Source organism: Doryrhamphus excisus, linkage group LG15, assembly GCF_037039965.1.
Source record: "Doryrhamphus excisus strain RoL-2023G ecotype Guam linkage group LG15, RoL_Dexc_Guam_v1.1, whole genome shotgun sequence".
Classification (NCBI taxonomy): Eukaryota; Metazoa; Chordata; class Actinopteri; order Syngnathiformes; family Syngnathidae; genus Doryrhamphus; species Doryrhamphus excisus.
The window spans coordinates 4,317,078-4,338,878 of NC_136371.1; the positions used below are offsets into that span (position 1 = coordinate 4,317,078).

Here is a 21,801-nt window from a genome sequence, read left to right on the forward strand (position 1 = left end):
TATGTGACCATTTATTGTGGGATACTTTATGATAGACACATGCATGAGTGCTGAAGGTCTGCATAAATACAGTAAAACCTTATAAGTGTGTCACTGGTAGGAACTAAACATCTATACATTCTGCCTTTGACAGAACTGAAGTAAGCTTTGCAGAGTTTTTATAAATTTTTCCCCAAAATACTCATTTAAAAACATTAAAAACATTATCTACAGATGGAATGATACAGCACTCTACAAGAAGCAATGAAGTCTGTAAAATTAAATAATAAAAAAAATCCAAAAATGGTTAACTATAATGATGGAAATAGTAATATTAATGATGATTATAATGATGGTAATAATGATAAAGATTATAACAATGATGATAATAACAATAATAATATTACAATGAGCAGCACGGTGGTCTAGTGGTTAGCGTGCAGACCTCACAGCTAGGAGACCAGGGTTCAATTCCACCCTCGGCCATCTCTGTGTGCATGCGTGGGTTTTCATCATCAACATTCCAAAAACATGCTAGGTTAATCGGCGACTCCAAATTGTCCATAGGTATGAATGTGAGTGTGAATGGTTGTTTGTCTATATGTGCCCTGTGATTGGCTGGCGACCGGTCCAGGGTGTACCCCGCCTCTCGCCCGAAGACAGCTGGGATAGGCTCCAGCACCCCCGCGACCCTCGTGAGGAAAAGCGATAGAAAATGAATGAATGAATGAATATTACAATAATAATAATAACAGGGGAAAACAAGACAGTGGCATGAACATGATTATGTCTTGCAAAAAGGGGTAGGCATTTATAAGCTTTTGCTTCAGCCTACTCCTTTTCGGCTTGTGATCAGATAGTTGAATACAAATGTAAATAATGGAAAGTTATATTTTGATTGATATAAGAAATGCACTGTGGTGTTTCGTGTATTTGCCCAAATAAATATAATTTAAACAAAAAAATGAAAAGTCACAGTTTGACAACTCCTGTGTTAATATTTTTGTGTTAATATTTTGCTCTTTTCAGTGACGTGTAACTACGGTAACGGGGGTTGCCAGCACATCTGTGAGGAAACGGACCACGGTCCCAAGTGTTCATGCCACATGAAGTTTGTCCTGCACGCCGATGGCAAGACTTGTGTTGGTGAGTCATAACACCCTAATATTATACATTTGGCCAATCTCAGTGCTTTAATTTTTTTTTTTTTTTTGGAAACTGTAACTTGAAATAGAGCCTTTTGCTCTAGTAACTGTTAGCCTTTTTCTCTTGATGTGTGACATACAAGGACAAAAGGCTACCATCGACTTGCTTACGCCTCTGCTGCTTCTACTGCTGCTCCAGTAACCTCTCATTTTCTGCATCTGCTTCTTGGCTTCTTCTTTCTCTCCCCCCCCCCTCCTTTTGGCTGTACCTTGTGCAACAGCTCACTCAGCTACCTGTCTGTTTTCTGCAGCCATGCAGATAGACACACACCATCCATTAAGCTCCTGGGTCAATCCCTACACTGCTACCCACTGGGGATTCACTCACACACCTGACCTAACCTTCCAGTGGCATTTATCAGCGTTTGCCTCAGTAGACTTATGTTGAGTAAAAATCGTTCAGCTCTTAAGGCATATCGAACCATTCTGAGGGGTTCTTGTCCATCGGATAAGACCTTCAGGCACAGAGGAGTAAGTGCAAAGCTTTTTGTTTCAATGACAATCATGGGACATTACCGATAAAGTCATTTTCAGGCTAGTCAGTACCTTATTTGTACATGTTTAACCAACGCTTTTTCAGTGCAATAGGGACACATTTTGGCGTCGGTAGATACTACTTTGCAGTGCTCATAACCTCTGTTTATGTTGAGTTTGACATTGTTTTCTTGTCAGAAGAACAAGCATCGTGGTAGAATTTGCAGCCATGCTTTTCAGAGCAGCCTGCTGTGACGATTGTTTGGTTTTGCTAGGTGTTAAATTTGAGAGCTCGGTTTGGCAAGCAGTTGATCCTCTTTACTACCGCAAATTTCCATGCAAGCCAGACCTATGTCAAGGTCTGGTCAACCAACCTAGCCATTATTGTTGTACCCTGAGAGACCAACGGGATGCCACAAAGTCCACCACAACTGAATTATATGTCTTAGCCAGTCTTTATTCCCAAGTAAAGCACTGTTGATAGGCCAGTAGGAAGCAGCCAGCCAGTTAAAATATCAGATTTCCCCCATCGAGGCAGACTGTCCATCTCCTAGACGCTCTATTAGTTGATAAAACCTCAGGAAAGCAAACGAGCTGCCAAATGAACCCATGATGAGGTACTGAGTGATGAATGCCTCCACTGCTACTGTGTTTCCACTGTAAAGCAACCACATCCTTTTTTTTTTCAAACATATTACCTCTTAAAATCATAGCAAATGTTTCAAATAAATACTTCTGGAAATTTTATTGAACCATGAACAAATTGTAGAAGAATCTTTTTATTACTTTAACACTGAGAACATTCACAAACTGGATTGTAACCCAATAGTGGTTGCTGGTTCAATGTCATTATAGTTGAAAACAGTGAAGTATATGCTTAGTGGAAGAAGATACTGTATGTAGCAACGGTGCCGCTTACCTTTCATGTGTTATGGCACTTAATTAAAAATCTCTGGCTTTGTCATTAGTCTCGTAAACTGCAGTGTTGTGTAGCTGTATTTTGACAGGCGTCTTCTGTGGTGTTTCCTGACACATTTTTAGAGGTGGTGTTTCGGGGGGAAAAAAAATGCAACACATTCTTCTCTACTTGGAAGTATTCTGAGTCTTTCATGTGTCACCTTTTTTTTGTAGTCATTATGCACGTGGGGTTTAAAAAACAAAACAATTGTTCTCACCCGAACACACACACACTCATTCAAAGGCCACAATCAGATGTTTGATTGAAACCGTCAAAAGGCAAGTTTATTTTGCATAAGATGTCTGTGCACCATGCAGTTTCAAATGTCAAAAAAAAAGGAGCGGCCATCATGTGGAAATGTTCACGCTGTTGGCAAATCATAAACATTCACAAATAGCAGGCAGATGCAGACATGCTCAAGAGTTCAGTCATCTAAAGAGTTGGCCGCACACACACACACACACACACACACACACACTTACGAGAGCGCATTGTAACACAAATGGAAAGTTATACAAATAACCTCAGAAACACACAGCACAGCATGCGTATATCATGTGCATGTAAACAAACGTGTATTGCCCATAACGTAAACACATTGTGCTCTCATTTCAGGTGGTCTTCACATTCATTCTGGCATATGCACCCCCCCACCCCACCCCCCCCAACTACTAACAATACTTGTTTCTGGAGTTTGCATGTTGGATTATTGGAGGCAATTAGTGGATGTTCATGCTTTGTGGTGTAGACCTGTTTTGAACCTGGTACCTTATGTGGGCATTTGGGTTTGGGTTCCCTTATTTCTATTATGTAATTTTATATGTATGAATGCCAAGGTTTCATTTCAATAGTGAACATCCCCCTCCCACATCTTTTCAAAAGCTTACTGGAAATGTAATAGTCATATTTAGTTATGTTGGCAACACAACCTACTCAGTACACAGGTACATATTAAGCGTCATTAAAACGTGACAAGAACAGCTGTCTCGTGGGAACATGGCAGCCAGAAGTCTATTGCTTCTGCGTATGATAATACACGTAACATGGCGAGGGAGAGAAAATATTAGGGGTGCAATAATATCACGGTTCGGTTCGCATGTGTATCAAACAATATGCAACACATATTTTGTGTTTTGCTGGAGCTGCGGCTCATCGCCATGACTTTCGTTGCTAAAACTGGCTTACTACGGCACCTACGGTTATCGGGACCGGAAGAACCAGAGTGTACAGTGCGAGAAGCCGTCTGACATGGCCGGGAACGGCGCATTAATGTCGGATATGTTATGCCGCCATGTGTCCACGGGGGTGGGGAAGAACCATAGTATATAGCTGGAGGTCAGCCTATGGCAAGGTCATTTTTTTTTTGTATCGAAAACATATTGAACCGAACCGTGAATTAGTTTTGTGTATCGTTGCACCCCCATATATATATATATATATATATATATATATATTATTTGTATCTACTGTGGCTGTATTTGACTTATCACGGATTACATGGCCTGCCACAGACTGTGACAGTGCAGGTATTGTTTTTATTGTCATACACAGTGCTACCTTGGTATAAGAGTGGCCCAACTAACACATTTTTACATCTCTCTGCTAATTTTTACATTAAACTGACAGCTAAAATCAGAGTTACAGCTGCTATTGACTGGCTGTCAATGTGATAACCGTGGCTAAAGTCCAGTGTTGTGCTAGCATTAGCATTTAGCATGGAACTAGCCAGAGAAACACCTCAGTAAAACATATCTACATTATAGTGATGTAAAATATACAATATTTGATTAAAATATTTTATGACTATTGTCCGGCTCAAAGATAAAATGTGTTTGAGGTATTTTTATTTGTACATTTCATGAAGGAAAAGTTTGTGTCAGTGTGAGAGGTCTCACTCGCTCACGTTTTGTATTTGCTGGACCTTTTTTGGTGAGTTGAAGAGCTAATAGACGAATAATACATACAAATAGTACAACAAAAATTGCAAGTACAGCGGGTTGGGACGCTGCCTGAGGATCACATCGCGAGCCTCAAACTCAGCATCACATTTTAAAGCAAGTAACGTTCAATACCAATTGGTGTCTGATCGATCGGAGCATCCCTACTATATATATATATACATACATACTAGGATTGGGTATATTAGGATATTTTTTATAAACCGGAATACAGGTATAGAGTTATCCAATGATAAGAAAATGACTTATACCGGTATAAATGATGAATATACATCGTGGTTGACTTTGATAAATAAGATAAATGAAATGCTGCCATCATCGGACTGTTATATTATAAACACAAAACTGGTTGAAATGACGATAAACACTAGCAAGGGTTAGCTTGGTTTAGCATGCCAGTGTGGTTGCGTGCGTGATTCAGGCTAGATGAGTATATCTAACATATGCAGTTGGAATTGCATGGGTGACTACATCTTCCTCAATCGCAAGCACAGGCATTACAGTTTGTTGAAGACATCTTATGAGGAAAATTTAAGACATGTGTATTTCATTATATGGGTTAAGGTTTGTAGCTTTTTTTATAAGACTCTGCTGAATTTAAATTTTATATAGTTTTATATTGTCATATCTTGATCACGGCAAAAAATGTTGTGATGTATGCTAAGGCCCATATCACTCAATCCTAATACATCCAGACATTATATTTGGGGTCTGAAATGTATTGATTGGATTGTGTCTCATTTCTTATGGGTCAGTTTTTGTACGTTTCAGTTTTTTTCTGACGTTATGGAATGGAGTAATGACAAAAAAAATGGTTTCACTGAACAATTAAATTGTATTTTGTAGCTTTTGCTCTGTATTAACTTAAAAAACATCACCTCGAATGTATCAAATTTGAAGCCAATTAAAAGTCGTTGTGTTTTTCCCGAAGCTGTCAGCATTATTATAAAAACAAGTCATTTAAGACTTATTTAAGACCATAAAACACAGGCACGAGTCGCCCTGTCTTTCAGCTTGCAGCACTAACCAACACTGGCTCTGTCTGTTCACCCTCTCAGTACTCACACTTCCCAGCACAAGGCTCACGTCAGGCACAAACCACAAACTAAACTGCATTTTTTCTGCAGCGTGATCAATTATTTGCATGAGATGCATGCTGTGAGGTAACACTTTTGCCTTGAGATGTCACCTTCTTTTTTTTTTTTTTTTTTTTTTTAGTTTAACAAGATTGTTTACTTTGACCAATAATCACAACTATTTTGTGTGCTGTTGTTGTCAGTCACAGGCAGTTTTTTGTTTTTTTTTAATGCATTTGCAACATGCTTAATGTTGTTCTGCCATGTCGCTTTCACTTCTTGTATTAATAGCCACAGGAGACATAATCCCTCCTCATCATGTCACCTCTTTGTTCGTACTGTGAAGCTCAGATGATTTATGAAACACAAGAATGCTGCAAAGTGTAACACAGGACTAAAGTGGTGTTTTTGCAATGTGTGTGTGTGGGCGTGGGTGTGCGTGTGCATGCAGGGGAGAGGAGTGTCCAGTCCCAGGCAGCCCCACAGCTGTTCCCTAATGGTAAATATGTGTTCCTCCAACTCCTCTCTCCGGGGCTGTGTGGGTGTGGGGAGTAGAGGAAGCTAACCTTGCAGACACTGATCAGGCCCTTCCACACCTACTGGGGGGCATCACCACTATGACCCTTGACCTCTTATAACTTCCTCTTTCTTCTGTGAATGCCCTCTCAGTAACAACTGCTGCCTGGGTCAAACCGCACCTTTTTCAAAAACACAGCTGCAACACAAGCCGTAGGAACTATATAAAGAGATACAGTAATTCATAGCTTTGTTTGCACATTCAGGGTGATTCGCCAAGCACAAAAAACTAATCAGTTTAACTGTGATGGCTTTTTTTTTGTTTATTTGTTCTGATACGAGTGATCTGAGTGCAATGAAGCTTGCACTGTTTTCAACTCTTGGCCTTCGTGTTCCCTGAATATCATCAGCACAGACTATTAGCTTTGGTGAGGGAGACATTTAGGACTCCATAATTGGTGCTGGGTAAAAAAAAAAAAGGAAGACAATCATGTTTACAGAAGTGCACACGTTCTCCTGAGAAGCAGTGGACGCAGAATTAACACAATATTTGAATATACCTATTATGCATTGGAATCAGTGTTTCTCATTTTCTAGCGTTTGACATGGAGATGGAGCTTATCCCAGATGAGTTTGAGCGAGGGGCGGGGTACACCGAAGTCTGGTCACCGGCCAATCACAGTTTTATTGAGTGGGCTGTGATATTAACTGTAATGTGTAAAATGATTTGTCGTGGAAGTCATTATTGATAGCAGCAGTTCTGAATCACAACAGTGGCTGTATTAATAGTAGTAGCAGTAGTAGTAGTAGTACTAATAGTAGTAGTTTATCTGATTGGACCCTGAAAGATGTGACGGAGAAAAAGTTCATGCAATTGCAGGTTGGTACACTTCCTTATGTCAATTAAGGTTAACTAATTCCCATCAAATTGTAGTGGCTGCAATTCTGCAACATAATATAAATCAGGGGTCTCAAACTCAATTTACTTGGGGGCCACTGGAGCTATGGTCTGGACAAGACTGGGTCGCATCAGGTTTTCCCCCCAAAAAACAAAAAAAAACGCATTTATTAAAAACAGAAAAATTAATAAACCTTGCTTTGGTTCCGATTTTCTACAATAAAAGCTCTGATAAAACATTCCACTGTTTTCAAATATCTTACTTTTTATTTTTCTACACAAAATAAGATGAAAAATAAAAAACAAATCAAGAATAAAGAAAATCAATCAGTAATAAATAAATAAATATAATAATAAAACGGCAAATAATAAAAACTTAAGAAACCACATATAGTTGGTGGGTAGACAAATTATTTTTTTCAGATTAAAATGAACAAAGCATTATTAGAGCCCTGTAGACATGACAAAACACGACTATAGTCACATTTATTCTCTTTTTATTTACAACATATTGCGCAACTGCAGGGTCTTGAGACACATGCTAACTCGCAAACTAGAGAGCTAGCGACCTAAACGCTAGCCTTGAAGTTATTTCCTTTAAACTTAAATAGCCAAAAACTTACCACTTCCACACGGATAGGGAGGATAACTATTAACAGTTATTTAACCTTTAACATGAACATTAATCAAACGTAATAATTTTTTCTGGGTACATGATACCATACAGCATCCATATCAAACTTTAAACTTTCATATCAAGGCGGGGGCCTCAAACTAGTGTCATGCGGGCCACATTTGGCCCGCGGGCCGCATGTTTGAGACCACTGATATAAGTCATATAACATAATATAACTTATGTGTCCTATTTTGGGCCTTTATATGTGGTAAATTCATGTCATGAATCATGAAAAGCGAGGACAATGTGGTTCAAATAGGCTTGAGGGGAGGAAAATATTGACAATGTACATTTGGACAGTGTAAAGAAGTTTTAAAACTTAAAAGTTTTAGGTCAACAACTACAGCAAACATGATAGAAGTAAACTCATAAAAGGAAGAGTGGGTAAGGTTGCCAGATGAAAGAGAATGATGATTTAATTATATGGCATATGAGGCACAGGAGGAGGCTCTCATAGGAGTAGGAATGTGAGACAACAATGTTTTAAGTTGTTACCACTGGATGAACAATGTGTATTCACTACAATGTAACAGTGCTTTATTTCTGGATTTTGTGTCCTAGTTTCACTTTTTTTTTTTTTTTTGGACAAAAATAGAAACATGAGGATGAATAGGCCTATTTAGTATCCTGTTTTATTACATTAATTTCCTGTGTAAATGTAGCACGCTTGAGTCACAGTGTGCTTCACAGTGTTGCACCTCAAGGGGATCATCAGCAAGCTTGTTGGGCAGAGGTTTATTTCTTACTGTGGGCTTTGTAAGTAAAGATCAAAAATTCATTCAGGTGTTTGTCAGACAACCGCTGTGCCTTCTGGGTAAAATGAGCAACATAAGTAGCAGGAAAGACACAAGCCGAGTTGACTTGTACCTTTTTACGAAACCCAGAGTTTATTTGTGTTTGCTTTTTAAACAACCACAGAATTTATCCCAAATTAGTAATACATACATTATTGCCTTTGACAAACTTGTATTTTACCCTTTGGTACTTTGAATTTTGAGTCATTAATAGCCATTAATAGCCATGCTGGATAGTTGTCAAAATACTACAGTATTCATTCGGCAAACTTCAATAGCCGTTTCACACCAACTAGTCCATTCGCTGCGTCAACAATAGGAAGAAATCGAAGAAGTTAGTATTGCAAAAGTGGTTACAGAGACAGAGATCAACAAACAACATCGAAGTCTCTGTTGGCGCCACGCTGTCTTCCCAGCAAGAGTCTTCAATAAAAATAAAAGTCAAGTTAAATAGGTTTAAATTATTGGCCAATATTGGTGTAAATAAGGGGTCATTTGATATCAGTTGTGCTATAATCAATGAAAAAATATTTAACGTTTTCAGCATTTTCAAGCATACAAATGGCTAAATTAACTAAAATGAAAACAAAAATTAAGATAAAAGAATGTGGCGTTATAATCCCTATTAAAAAAAAAAAACATGGGATGCTGTTGCTGCAGTAAACCACACCAAGTTAAAACATCACTTCCTGTCCGCACACCACTCAGCTTCCCTCAGGAACACAACACAACACACACACTTATTTACAGTCTTAAATGGCTTATTTACTCTGATTATTGCTACTATATTTGGTAATATGAGTGTAACGGTGACTATAGCGGTGTTAGTGTATAATAATAATAATGTTAAAAACTGTATTTAGAAGTTTGTAAACAGTTTTTTTATGCTGTAACTACAAAAGTATTTGATGTCTATATAATGAATCCTACTTCATTGAAATTCACTTATCACAATCGGGGTCTGAAACCATTTAACTGCAATAAATGAGGTGTAAACAAGTGTCTTAATAAGACAACAATGAAGCTTTATTAGCATGCAGCTTTGAATTACAAAAACAGAGGTACCACTTATGTACAGTAAGTCCATAATCTACAAATCATCTACTTCTGTCAAAAAAAAGAGGACCATGTAGGAGGTAAACTGCAGCTTCAGACCAAACACATCATATCAGGAAATCTGCCCACTGTTAATTGCAGGTCCCATCCTGGTGATGCGGCTGGTCTGCAGCCAAAACTCACAAAGCCCTTCACATTCCAGAACGGGTGCCTTTCGCCTGTCTTCACTAAACCATATCGTCAGAAATACTTCTTTTGCTCTCTTAGCACATGTTCATTACACTTGGTGGAGATGGCTGCATAAGCGTTTTGGAGGCATGTCCTGACACTGTTTTATTCGTCTTGTCTGCCAACTGTCTCTGCTCACACTTTGCAATTATGTGAAGCCACAGCGCCGCACACTCAGTCAAGCCTTATAGAGTGGGGAGCCACAGCATTAACTGGAATCAGGTTGCACACCGTCGTGTTGAGCCAGATACAACACTTGACCGAGTATTGTCAGCACATCACAAAGTAGATGAAGCTTCTGAATTGCCTTAAAGTGCTAAAGGATTTGACAGCAAGCACAGGCTGAAAATAAAAGCAGCATTACAGGATGTGTTCATTGGTAGTTAATTTCCAAGGTCAGATTTTTTGAATGTTAACTCTTAAATGCACAGTAGCTTGTAGTCATATCCACCCATTATAGTATGTGTCTTAACCTGAAAACATACGGAAAAAAGATGCGCTTTCTAAAACATTACCGGTGAAACATGAATAATGGCCACAACAAAGTGGGTTAGCGACCCAGAAAGCTGCTAGTAACATGTAACCCATGGCAACCCACATTTTCATAATAGTGATCGGAATGCTCACTGAGTGCCATCAGGTGCTTATTCAATGTAAGATGTATCTGATACGGCGGACAAGTGGTTAGCGCTCAGGCCTCACAGCTAGGAGACCCGAGTTCAATTCCACCCTCAGTTTTCTCCGGGTTCCTCCCACATTCCAAAAACATGCTCGGTTAATTGGTGACTCCAAATTGTCCATAGGTATGAATGTTAGTGTGAATGGTTGTTTGTCTATATGTGCCCTGTGATTGGCTGGCCACCAGTCCAGGGTGTACCCCCGCCTCTCACCCGAAGACAACTGGGATAGGCTCCAGCACCCTTGCGACCCTTGTGAGGATAATCGATTAGAAAATGAATAAATGAATATATCTGATATATTAGTGCATCATGTTCAGCCTTCAGCAACAACATGTACTGTTTGTATGTGTTGTCTAGGAGACTGCTATTAAACAGGAAATGACATCACGCTAAGCACCTGTTTAGTTCAGGCATGTAGATTTTGGATTTGTGCTCGACATCATTTTGTTGTGGTTGCTGCTGGAGGCTGTGTTTTTTTTTTTTTTTTTCAAGAAGATGTAGTTGTTACTCCAGTGTGATTCTGATTAGCTATTAAAAGAAAACTCATGCAGATGTGTTCTCACTTTAGCACCACGTGTTAGCTTGCCAAGGTGAGGCCTTCACCATGTGATCCCAGCTGGTATCCTACAGTGAAGATCTGAATGGATGAGTAGTTACATCAAATTAAGCACTTTTTTTTAAATGAATTTGTTATTATTGACTTTGGTTGGCTGAAAAGTAACACAAAAATTTTTTTTCTACATGGTTGCTTCAAAACTCTGTGAAATTTGTCCCTGTCTTGTCTCCTAATCAGTCTCGCCACATAGTAGCCAGCTACCTGAAATTGCTATTTTGTCCCCTCAAATGCCTTGCAAGCTTTTGTTGCATTCAAGGAACAATACGGGTCAATAAAAAAACAACACAAAAACAGAAGCCAACTCGGAAAGCCTTTAAAACCCGCTTGGGCTGTTTTTCCACCTAATCATAAAGCAGTGATCATAGAGCATGACTTCTTTATTATTAACCAGTATCTCTTCCATATCATAATTCAGCATCTGCATCTTCTCCTTTTCGTTTCTGGGATTCTGTGTACAACTAAAAACCTCTGTGCTTCCTCTTTTCTTTTGTTCAGCTCGCAAACAAAAATATTTGACTCTAACAGTGGGCCTGGAGACATAAGTAGGTTAGAACACAGTTGATTTTTGATGGGCTTTGTCTGTCTTCCCTGCAGAGACGTGTGCGGTGAACAACGGTGGCTGTGATAGCACTTGTCACGATTCAGTGACGGGCGTTCGCTGCAGCTGTCCCGTCGGCTTCACACTGCAGCCGGATCGCAAGACCTGCAAAGGTGAAGTACCACTCGTGTTTTTAAAGATGGTTCTTTGAACAATCACGCCCCTTTTTGTCATGTTACCAGCAATGGTGCAGAGTGCATTTGGTACCCGGGCTTTCATTGGGGACCCAATTAATCCATTAATACCACCACTGTCATGTGACAACTCAGTATACCAATGAATGAATGAATGAACAAACCCAGTTAACCCTTTTTCTTTGAATGCATTCATAAACAACTCCAACCTCTACACTACAAACTCCCTCAACTCAAGCAGCCTGATGGTCCTATTTATATTAACTGTAATATAATAAAATAAGCATAAACATCAGGATACTGAGGAAACAAATATTGTACTGAAAGACAGAGAGAAGACACGGTGTCCAAAAAAAGCAGAGCTTGAAATCATCTAGTTCCTACGGGCTGCAATAGCACACTAACAATTCCGTTTTCTGGTATTAGTTTGGTTTTGAGAGGAAAGAACAGGAAAATAAACGCAGGCAGCACTGGCTCGGGAGGACATTGGCTTGCTGCCCACCGGTCACTTCTGAAGAACGGGGGGAAAAAAAAAGAATGGAAAAAAAACACAGCACAGGATTGTTTGTTCCATTTTGGATACATTTATTTCATCAGATGATGACAACTTCCACTAGAGACTGATGGCTCATTTGTTGATGATTCAGGATTGACCCGAGTCAGTGCCAAGGCAGAACACCATCCCAGGCGGGAACGGATACATGATATATCGATTGGGCACTGGCTTCAGAAATAAAGCATTCACTAATCAGAAGGAGATGGCTAATGGGGATTTGGAGGTCCCATTAAAGCTCGATACATGTGGTTTCGAACCGGAAGATTTTCTACTTAAACCCAGATGAGAGGAATGAATGTACTAAACTATGATGCCATTAACTTTCAATTCAAATGTTGAACTAAATACATCGATTCCTATACATTTTTATGGCTCAGTGACAATACAGTTACACATTGGGTTGTAGTGGTGCTGATGTAATGATTGACATGTGACAGTCCAATGACTGGAAAAGAAAATGTTTGACAACTCCTTGTCAGTCCTTCCTACAGCATGTTTTTTTTTGTAACGATAGTCAACCGATTGTGCAACCTTAAGTGTCACAGAATGCATTACTGGGTAACAAGATACATTTCACTTAATTGAGCTACAGAAATATTTTAAGTAAGTTTCATTCTCCTGTTGATGGTTTCCCTGTTGCAGACATTGACGAGTGCCGTCTCAACAACGGGGGTTGCGACCATGTATGTCGGAACACAGTGGGCAGCTTTGAGTGCAGCTGCAAAAAAGGCTATAAACTGCTGACCAATGAGCGAACTTGTCAAGGTAGGTGTCCCACCTGGTACATACACGTTGACCTCGTTGCCACAAAAGTATCTCGAGGCTAAACCAACGCATTGAACAGTTTGAACGTTTACTAGTTCAAACCTGGAAGAGCTGGAGGATCGCATCAAGGAGAGTAAATGGTAAACCATCTGAGACGTTGCCATTTAAAGGGGACCTATTATCCTTTTTCCACTTTTCTGACCTATACATGTAGTTAAAATGTTGTATTCTCATGTTAAACAATTTCAGATAATGAGGTTTGCACATTTGGAATTGAACCCTGAATGAAGTTTGGGATGACTCTGAAGGATTTTTTTGTGCGCTGTAGGCCAGATATGCTGTTTGCCTTCCCCTATACTCTCCCAGGAAGTGTGTCTTTGGGTGTAAGAGAATGCAAAATTTGTTTAGAATTCCTAACGAGGCAAACATCAGCCAGAAGTGGTTGGGGTTCCTGATTTCCTACCAACAAAACACAAATATTTTAATCTGTCAACTGCATTTCACACTGGACAAGTTAGTGAACATGTTTAGCCACTTGCACCAGTAGGAGGGACGGAGGTGTGGGTGCGCTGCGCTGTGCCAGACTGCGCTGCTCACAAAATTTATGATGGCCATACCCCGTTGGTGTACCCCTGGTCTAGATCCCTATGTCTTGTCGCTATCCTGGAAGTGCCTCAGGATCGGTCATGAGGCGCTGGGCTTCCCTTTTTAGGCTGATTCCCCCTCAATCCAACCTCGGACAAGTGGAAGATGATTGTATGGAATAAGCATTTCAAACACCCACTGCTTGTTTTGTGACTTGCTTGTTTTTCAAGACAAATGAATGTGAAATGTGAAAATCTCGATCACATGGACCCAGTCTTGTTTCATGAGTTGGGTTCTCGTGACACCCCCAATTTACATTCCTTTTTACGGGAAAATGCTTTGGTTAGAGTACTTTTCGGTTAGAGTTTGACCTTCTGGAATAGATTAATGACGCTAAACAAGGTTCCACTGTATTCATTTGTATTAATGACAAAATAAATACACCTGACAACCGAGGGAAGCCCGCAAGCAAAACAACAACTTATTATCCTTATTTGTACTTTAAAGCAGGCTATATACTTTGGGTGCATTTGTGTGTTATGGTGCAGAGACCACAACAAAACGTCTGTTGTGGCGGCACACAGGTGTGGGAAATTACGGTTCCAACCCGAAAAGTGCTCATTCTTGGATGAATCAAGCCACCTCAACAACATCTGGTGAAAGAAGACAAGCAGGCTGGAACCTCTGAGCTGAGTTTTGTCTCATGTCGAGTGGAAAAACACAGGACATGCTATTCTTTATTCCTCTGCTTTTTAGTCATGTGGTCAATCACTTCCTGGTAGACATCATTGTCTTGTATTGGCTTTCCAGCACAAAGAGACAAAGCGGCATATGTATGCGTGAAAAGAAAACAGCACGTCTCTTTGTCTGCTGCAGTCACTTTCCTGTCACTTTAAGTCTATTTTTGGTAAACATGAGGAAATATGTATACATCGATGTGAAACAAAGTCATTTTTGTGCGACGTTCTGTTGGAACAATGTTGTCCTTGTTTTGTTAACTTGCCTTTTTGTCATCCTGCATTCATATAAAACCTACATTTTTAAAAATTGTATTATAACATAGTTAGCAGTTACCGAGAAAACGATGTAGACTGACCGACAAACAAGCAAACAAAGAGTTTTTACACCGAGTATGATCTGCAGTCATTCAATGCTGAGGCCACTGTGGCATCAAACACATTAAAATAGCAGTTTAGCGTCCCAGTAGGGGCGTTGAGATGTGTAAACTGAATTCTAAAGTTATCTTGGTTTAAGCAGTCACGGTGTTTCCTGCCTGTCAGTGGACCGTGGCCCATACATCAGGATGGGGCATGTCTGCTGAACCACTGCCAGCATTCCTCCACCCTTTAACCCCCTCCTACGTCTCGTCTGCTTCTCCCTTCTAATCCATGTGAGGGCAGTCCGGGACACGTTCCTTACATCCATGGTTGCTCCACAGAGGACATCTGCAATGGAGCTTTTACCCACAGTCAAATTTTGCTTCACATCAGTTTTGATTTTTGAAATTTTTTTCTGTATTTTAATGTTTAATTAACATGCTTCAGAGAAATTCAAAAGAGAACATAAAAAAACTTGACCCTAAACATCCCGAAATAGTCTTCGTACACTTTACAGATTTAATTAATCAAACACCCCTTACTTAAATTAACTCTTAAAAAACACGACATAAAATACAAGCATTAAATGAAATTTTAATTAAAAAAGACAGCAATTCCTTACCTTTTATCCCTGTGGATTATTGAGAGGAAAAGGTAGAAGAGGCAGGAAAGCTGCAGGATAAGCATTGATTCTGAATTCTATCCTCCATCTCACTAAGATCACTCTACTGTCACCAGATCCTTTAACATGCTCAAGGATACTGTAGCGAACAGTTCCGATTTTGGTAATCAAAACAAAACAGTACAATGACGATGTTTTCAGATGCGATGTGGGTATTTTTTTTTTTTTATACTTTTATTTTTATTTATTTTTATATTTTTTTAAACAAAACGTCAACATACACATACACATCACACAATTTGGCTATCACACATTCCCTGTCATGGTGCAATTTGACTCATTTCCTTGATTTTTCTCCGTGAACATTGTCCATTTCAACCATTTTTCTCCACACATGCGGGTATTTTTTATGAATATAAATCTGATATGTATCTGATGCTACTGCACTTTTCAATGGCATATATCCGACCTATTCGTCATTGTTCGACAATTCTCGCCCTTTTCCTTGTAAATCTCCAAGGCAGAATCATTTGGTAAAGAACATGTTGACTTCGGTTGCACAAAATCCTTGAAATTGTTCCATGTGCGCCAAGAAAGACCACGCACTGGGGTCATATTATTCTATTGTTGACATTCTACATCTGTGAGGATTTTGAAACCGAGATGATTAGCTCGATATAAATGATTCGATCTGTTTCTTGTGCAACTTCTGGGTATTGAATTCATCGCAGCACATCTCAAGTGCACTGTGAGTTCAGTGGCACGGATGAATGAGAATGTTGAATATCAGTTTTGATACTGCTGGATCTCTGTAAGAATGACATGAATATTTTTCTGCCTGTAAAATTCAAAACCTCATCATGGAGCTTCTCTTATGTATCCATATGGTCCTTGAGCTGAAATCCGAGTTAAAAATGTGGCAATTTTTCCCAAAACATTGGAAAAAGCCACATCATCAATTTTTTAACAGCTGTCATTCACGGTGACTTCACAAAATGGGGGCGCCAAAGCAATCTCTGGGCATTTATGGTATATTTTAGAGGACAGCAATTGATTGACATGTTCTGTGGGAGAAGAAGAAAGAAAAAAAAAAAAGCACTTTGGCTCCTATTATCAGCTGACTCCCACCGGGGGCTGGTCGCCATTTGCAAAAGTATACTTTGAAAATTCCATTTCGGCGCATCAAAATGGAAAAACATTGTGACTGCAGGAGGTTAATCACAGCACCAAAGGTGTTTCTTTTCCTTTATTCCCGACATATGATTTGAACCATTGAAATGCATGACAAACAATATACCAAGCCAGGAAAAGTGTTTTATGACTGATTGGCAACATTTCTAACGGCGTGTTCTTTTCCATCTTGTGCAGACATTGACGAGTGCTCCTTTGATCGCGCCTGCGACCATTTTTGTGTCAACTCTGCAGGAAGCTTCCAGTGCCTTTGTCACAAGGGCTACGTCCTCTACGGCCTGGCGCACTGCGGAGGTTAGTCAGCCATGCCTTTTTTTTTGGCTCCTCTTGTAAATCTTCTGTCCATCATGTTTCTTTCTCTCCTTGTGCTGTTTGCTAACCTTCAATTAGCTTGTCTCAAGAAGAATGCAAAAGAGGATAAAAATGAAAAGGTGATAGATGCTGAACATTGCTAGATGTCATTGTTTATATTATTAAAAGAAAACACGCTATGTAATTAGATGCTTGTGAGAAAGTCTCCAATGTTAAGAGTTCTAAACCAACAAATCAACAAACATTGTTTTTTTCCATGGTTTCAGGGTGTAAAACCTTTACACCATCCAACTCATTAATCTGAATGTCACCACATTGAGAATATCAACATGAAAAAGTCCCTTGCATGCAACCGCATCTTAAGACAAAATGTAACTAAATGCTTTCTGTGATGGATTACCCAGCTCAAGATAGTTTAAGGCAATGCGAGTTGATTTCCAGAAAAAAAATGAGTAGAAACAGGTGGCTGCCCGGAAGGCAGGAAATCAATCTAAGAAGTTGCGTTACACTTGGCAGCCATGTAAAGTGGAGGTGATTTGTGCTGTAGTTAATGGACTAAAACATGGTTTTAAACAGTGTTGCGCTACTTCACTTCAAGGTGGAGCACTAGCTGTGACATCACTGCACCCTGGACCGGATAGCAGAAGCAATGAGGGGGGGGGGCATGTGAATGTTTTGGGGGTGGGCTTGTCAGAGCTGCCTAGCAGGTGGCGAGAGACTTGTTGGAGCATATCAGGCCATGTTGGTGTCCCTTTGAGTGGCAGTAGTATTTATGGAAATTTAACGTAAATAAGTGAATAAATTACACTAATAGTTAATTCATTCATTCATTTTCTACCGCTTATTCTCACGTGGGTTGCAGGGGGGTGCTGGAGCCTATCCCAGCTGTCTTCGGGCAAGAGGCGGGGTACATCCTGGACTGGTCGCCAGCCAATCACAGGGCACATATACGTAGACAAACAACCATTCACACCATTTTGTTTTTTATTATATTCAGTGTCAAGAGCTTTATATATACACATCAACAGCATGGACTTCTGTCCATGTGTCACAGCTTTTCTTCTTGTCACACACGCAGCAGTGACCTGCAGAAATGCAGCCACGACATAGAGACCCGATCGGGGGGAGTGTCTAAAAAAGTCGGGCAACTGAGCAGCAACAGAGGAGGATTTCTTCTTGAGGAGCTTTTCTTCTTGTCACACACGCAGCAGTGACCTGCAGAAATGCAGCCACAACACAGAGACCCGTTCAGGGGGGGAAAAAAGTGTCTAAAAAAGTCGGGCAACTGAGCAGCAACAGAGGAGGATTTCTTCTTGAGGAGCTTTTCTTCTTGTCACACACACAGCAGTGACCTGCAGAAATGCAGCCACAACACAGAGACCCGTTCAGGGGGGGAAAAAAGTGTCTAAAAAAGTCGGGCAACTGAGCAGCAACAGAGGAGAATTTCTTCTTGAGGAGCTTTTCTTCTTGTCACACACGCAGCAGTGACCTGCAGAAATGCAGCCACGACATAGAGACCCGATCGGGGGGGAAAAAAAAGTGTCTAAAAAAGTCGGGCAACTTAGCAGCAACAGAGGAGGATTTCTTCTTGAGGAGCTTTTCTTCTTGTCACACACGCAGCAGTAAGCTGCAGAAATGCAGCCACGACATAGAGACCCGATCAGGGGGGGAAAAAAAAGTGTCTAAAAAAGTCGGGCAACTGAGCAGCAACAGAGGAGGATTTCTTCTTGAGGAGCTTTTCTTCTTGTCACACACACAGCAGTGACCTGCAGAAATGCAGCCACGACATAGAGACCCGATCAGGGGGGGAAAAAAGTGTCTAAAAAAGTCGGGCAACTGAGCAGCAACAGAGGAGAATTTCTTCTTGAGGAGCTTTTCTTCTTGTCACACACGCAGCAGTGAGCTGCAGAAATGCAGCCACGACATAGAGACCCGATCAGGGGGGGAAAAAAAAGTGTCTAAAAAAGTCGGGCAACTGAGCAGCAACAGAGGAGGATTTCTTCTTGAGGAGCTTTTCTTCTTGTCACACACGCAGCAGTGACCTGCAGAAATGCAGCCACGACATAGAGACCCGATCAGGGGGGAAAAAAGTGTCTAAAAAAGTCGGGCAACTTAGCAGCAACAGAGGAGGATTTCTTCTTGAGGAGCTTTTCTTCTTGTCACACACGCAGCAGTAACCTGCATAAATGCAGCCACGACATAGAGACCCGATCAGGGGGGAAAAATGTCTAAAAAAGTCAGGCAACTTAGCAGCAACAGAGGAGAATTTCTTCTTGAGGAGCTTTTCTTCTTGTCACACACGCAGCAGTGAGCTGCAGAAATGCAGCCACGACATAGAGACCCGATCAGGGGGGGAAAAAAAAGTGTCTAAAAAAGTCGGGCAACTTAGCAGCAACAGAGGAGAATTTCTTCTTGAGGAGCTTTTCTTCTTGTCACACACGCAGCAGTGACCTGCAGAAATGCAGCCACGACATAGAGACCCGATCAGGGGAGAAAAAAAGTGTCTAAAAAAGTCGGGCAACTTAGCAGCAACAGAGGAGGATTTATGAGGCTCATTTAAAGATAATGGTGATCAATGACCAGGAAGCTAAGAATTATGATCTGTTTTATCTACAACTTGAAAACATGATTGCCAAGAAATTATTCTTTTTTTTTTGTAATATTTTCCAAGAAACTTATATAGAAAAAGAGCCGCCTTATGTTTGGACCAATACAGTATCTCATCCATTCCATGCATTGTTGCAATATAAAGTATAAAGGCAGAGATGATGAATATTATCGGTTATAGATAAGCTTAACACAAGGTGTCCTTTTACTGTGTAAACCGCACAATGTCTGTGAGTTGAGGGAATAAAAGCACCCAAATTGGATTTGCAAGGCCTTTCTTCTCATGATGGACTGTGATCAAGCCACACCGAGTTGCTGAGAGGAGAAAAGACGATCCGACATAAACGACTCGCTACCATTGTTTAGAGCACCGGTGATGAATTACTTTGCCGGGCTTTTCATTGCCGCTGTCGGAACTATTAGATAACCCTGGAGATTTATGGTACTCCCCTGCTGTACTTCCTCACTCGCCACTCATAACTAAGACTAGGTTGCTCCCTGTATGCTCCATCAACCCTAAATATAGCCGCCAAACAATCCAGTGAGCCCGGGCTCTGTGTTTTAACAATAGCCAGTCAGGTCGGTGACCTGCCGTCGAGTACTGTGCCGAGACCTGTCAGCATTCTTCCCAAGTGAGAGTTCATCCCGCCATTCCCCTCCTCGGCTAGCACAACAATCTACTTGCTTTTTTGCTTATCTGCTAAGAAAATACACTCCAAGCTGTTGTGACTTCATACCTCCTCAAGTGTTTTTCACAATGTTCCCGGTTTCATACAAGCGGTTTTGGCCTCGGTGCGCATGCATTCCTGTGGTGCGAGCAAACGTGTGGGTGCATTTATTTGGAAACTGTATTAGAAAAGTCTTATGGAAGAATTCCGCCTTTTTCTGCTATGACGTCAGTCGGAACAGCGGATTATAATATTCCATGAATCGGATAAAACTCAATCGTCTTGACTCATCTGTGTGCATGCAAAGGAAAAAAAAAAGCTTTGCAGAAAGGTCAGCTTAGATCTATTCGATTGTATTTCAAGTGTGGAACCGAATAAAAGAAGCAAAAACAACAGCCGCTAGGAGATGAGCGCTGCTTCCATCAGATATTCATTAGAGTTCTTCGACCTTTAAATTGAGTGCTTTGATGCGGAGGGGTAAGCAGCAATGCAATCGCTCCTGATGTTTCCCAGACGCTTTGGCCGACACGTTGGCACTTGATGAAGTCGTCATGCTCTTCAGGGAATGAAGAGGCATGCAGACAGTCTTTATTCAGGGTGAATGATTGAATGAAACGAAGGGGAAGCGTTTCATATCAGCAGTCAGCATCGTCTTCTGCTTTTCCTATCTTTGTATAACTTCGTTCTCCTTAGAGTCATTTAGTGCTTTTAGCCCAAAACACTCGTTTTCCTTGTTGGAATGTGTTCACCATGAAATAGAAAGTGGCGACATCAGAACAGGGTCACGATTCCAATCAAGCCGTCCTTGTGACTCCAACAGCAGGGGCCGGGTAGTCATGTTTGTTTGTGTCTGTTAGCCTGTTTTAGGATTTTAATAAGAAAGATGTACAGACGGGCCCCTGTTGAGTGTGTGTGAGGTTTACACAGTTTTTTTAACCAGAAAAGTGCATTAGAAGCAAGTTGGAAAAAAAAACCAAAAAAACACCCTTACGTTTTTTGTCAAAAATCACCAAATTCAAACACTGTTTTTTTGACCAGAAAAGTGCATCAGAAGCAAGTTGAAAAAATGAAAAAAAAAAACAAAACGACATACTAACCCCTTAGGTTTTTTATCAAAAATCACCGCCCTCAAACTTTTGCATTTTATGCAATTTTTTGGATGCTTTTGGGGCCCCTGTTGAGTGTGTGTGAGGTTTCCCCTGTTTTTTTTGACCAGAAAAGTGCATTAGAAGCAAGTTGGAAAAAAATGAAGAAAAAAAAAACGACATACTAACCCCTTACGTTTTTTGTCAAAAATCACCGTCCACAAACTTTTACATTTTATGCAATTTTTGGATGCTTCTGGGGCCCCTGTTGTGTGTGTGTGAGGTTTACACAGTTTTTTTTGACCAGAGAAGTGCATTAGAAGCAAGTTGAAAAAAATGAAGAAAAAAAAAACGACATACTAACCCCTTACGTTTTTTGTCAAAAATCACCAAATTCAAACACTGGCATTTTATGCAGTTTCTGGGTGCTTCTCAGGCTTTTTTTTTTTACCAGAAAAGTGCATTAG

The 21,801-nt window shown here is 40.4% G+C and overlaps 1 protein-coding gene across 5 annotated transcripts in view; it reads left to right on the plus strand.

Moving 5' to 3' along the window:
• The window catches only part of scube3 (signal peptide, CUB domain, EGF-like 3), a 90,389-nt gene that overhangs the window by 52,946 nt on the left and 15,642 nt on the right, over nt 1-21,801 (plus strand). For 3 of the 5 annotated variants that reach the window (XM_078796796.1, XM_078796797.1, XM_078796795.1), the window contains exons 6-10: nt 1,009-1,124; nt 6,077-6,149; nt 11,709-11,825; nt 13,045-13,167; nt 16,840-16,956. In XM_078796796.1, the coding sequence (XP_078652922.1) occupies nt 1,009-1,124; nt 6,077-6,149; nt 11,709-11,825; nt 13,045-13,167; nt 16,840-16,956 (546 nt within the window). Of the gene's footprint in view, nt 1-1,008; nt 1,126-6,076; nt 6,150-11,708; nt 11,826-13,044; nt 13,168-16,839; nt 16,957-21,801 lie in introns of all 5 variants that reach the window. The other 2 variants (XM_058050618.2, XM_058050619.2) reach the window with 2 other exon arrangements.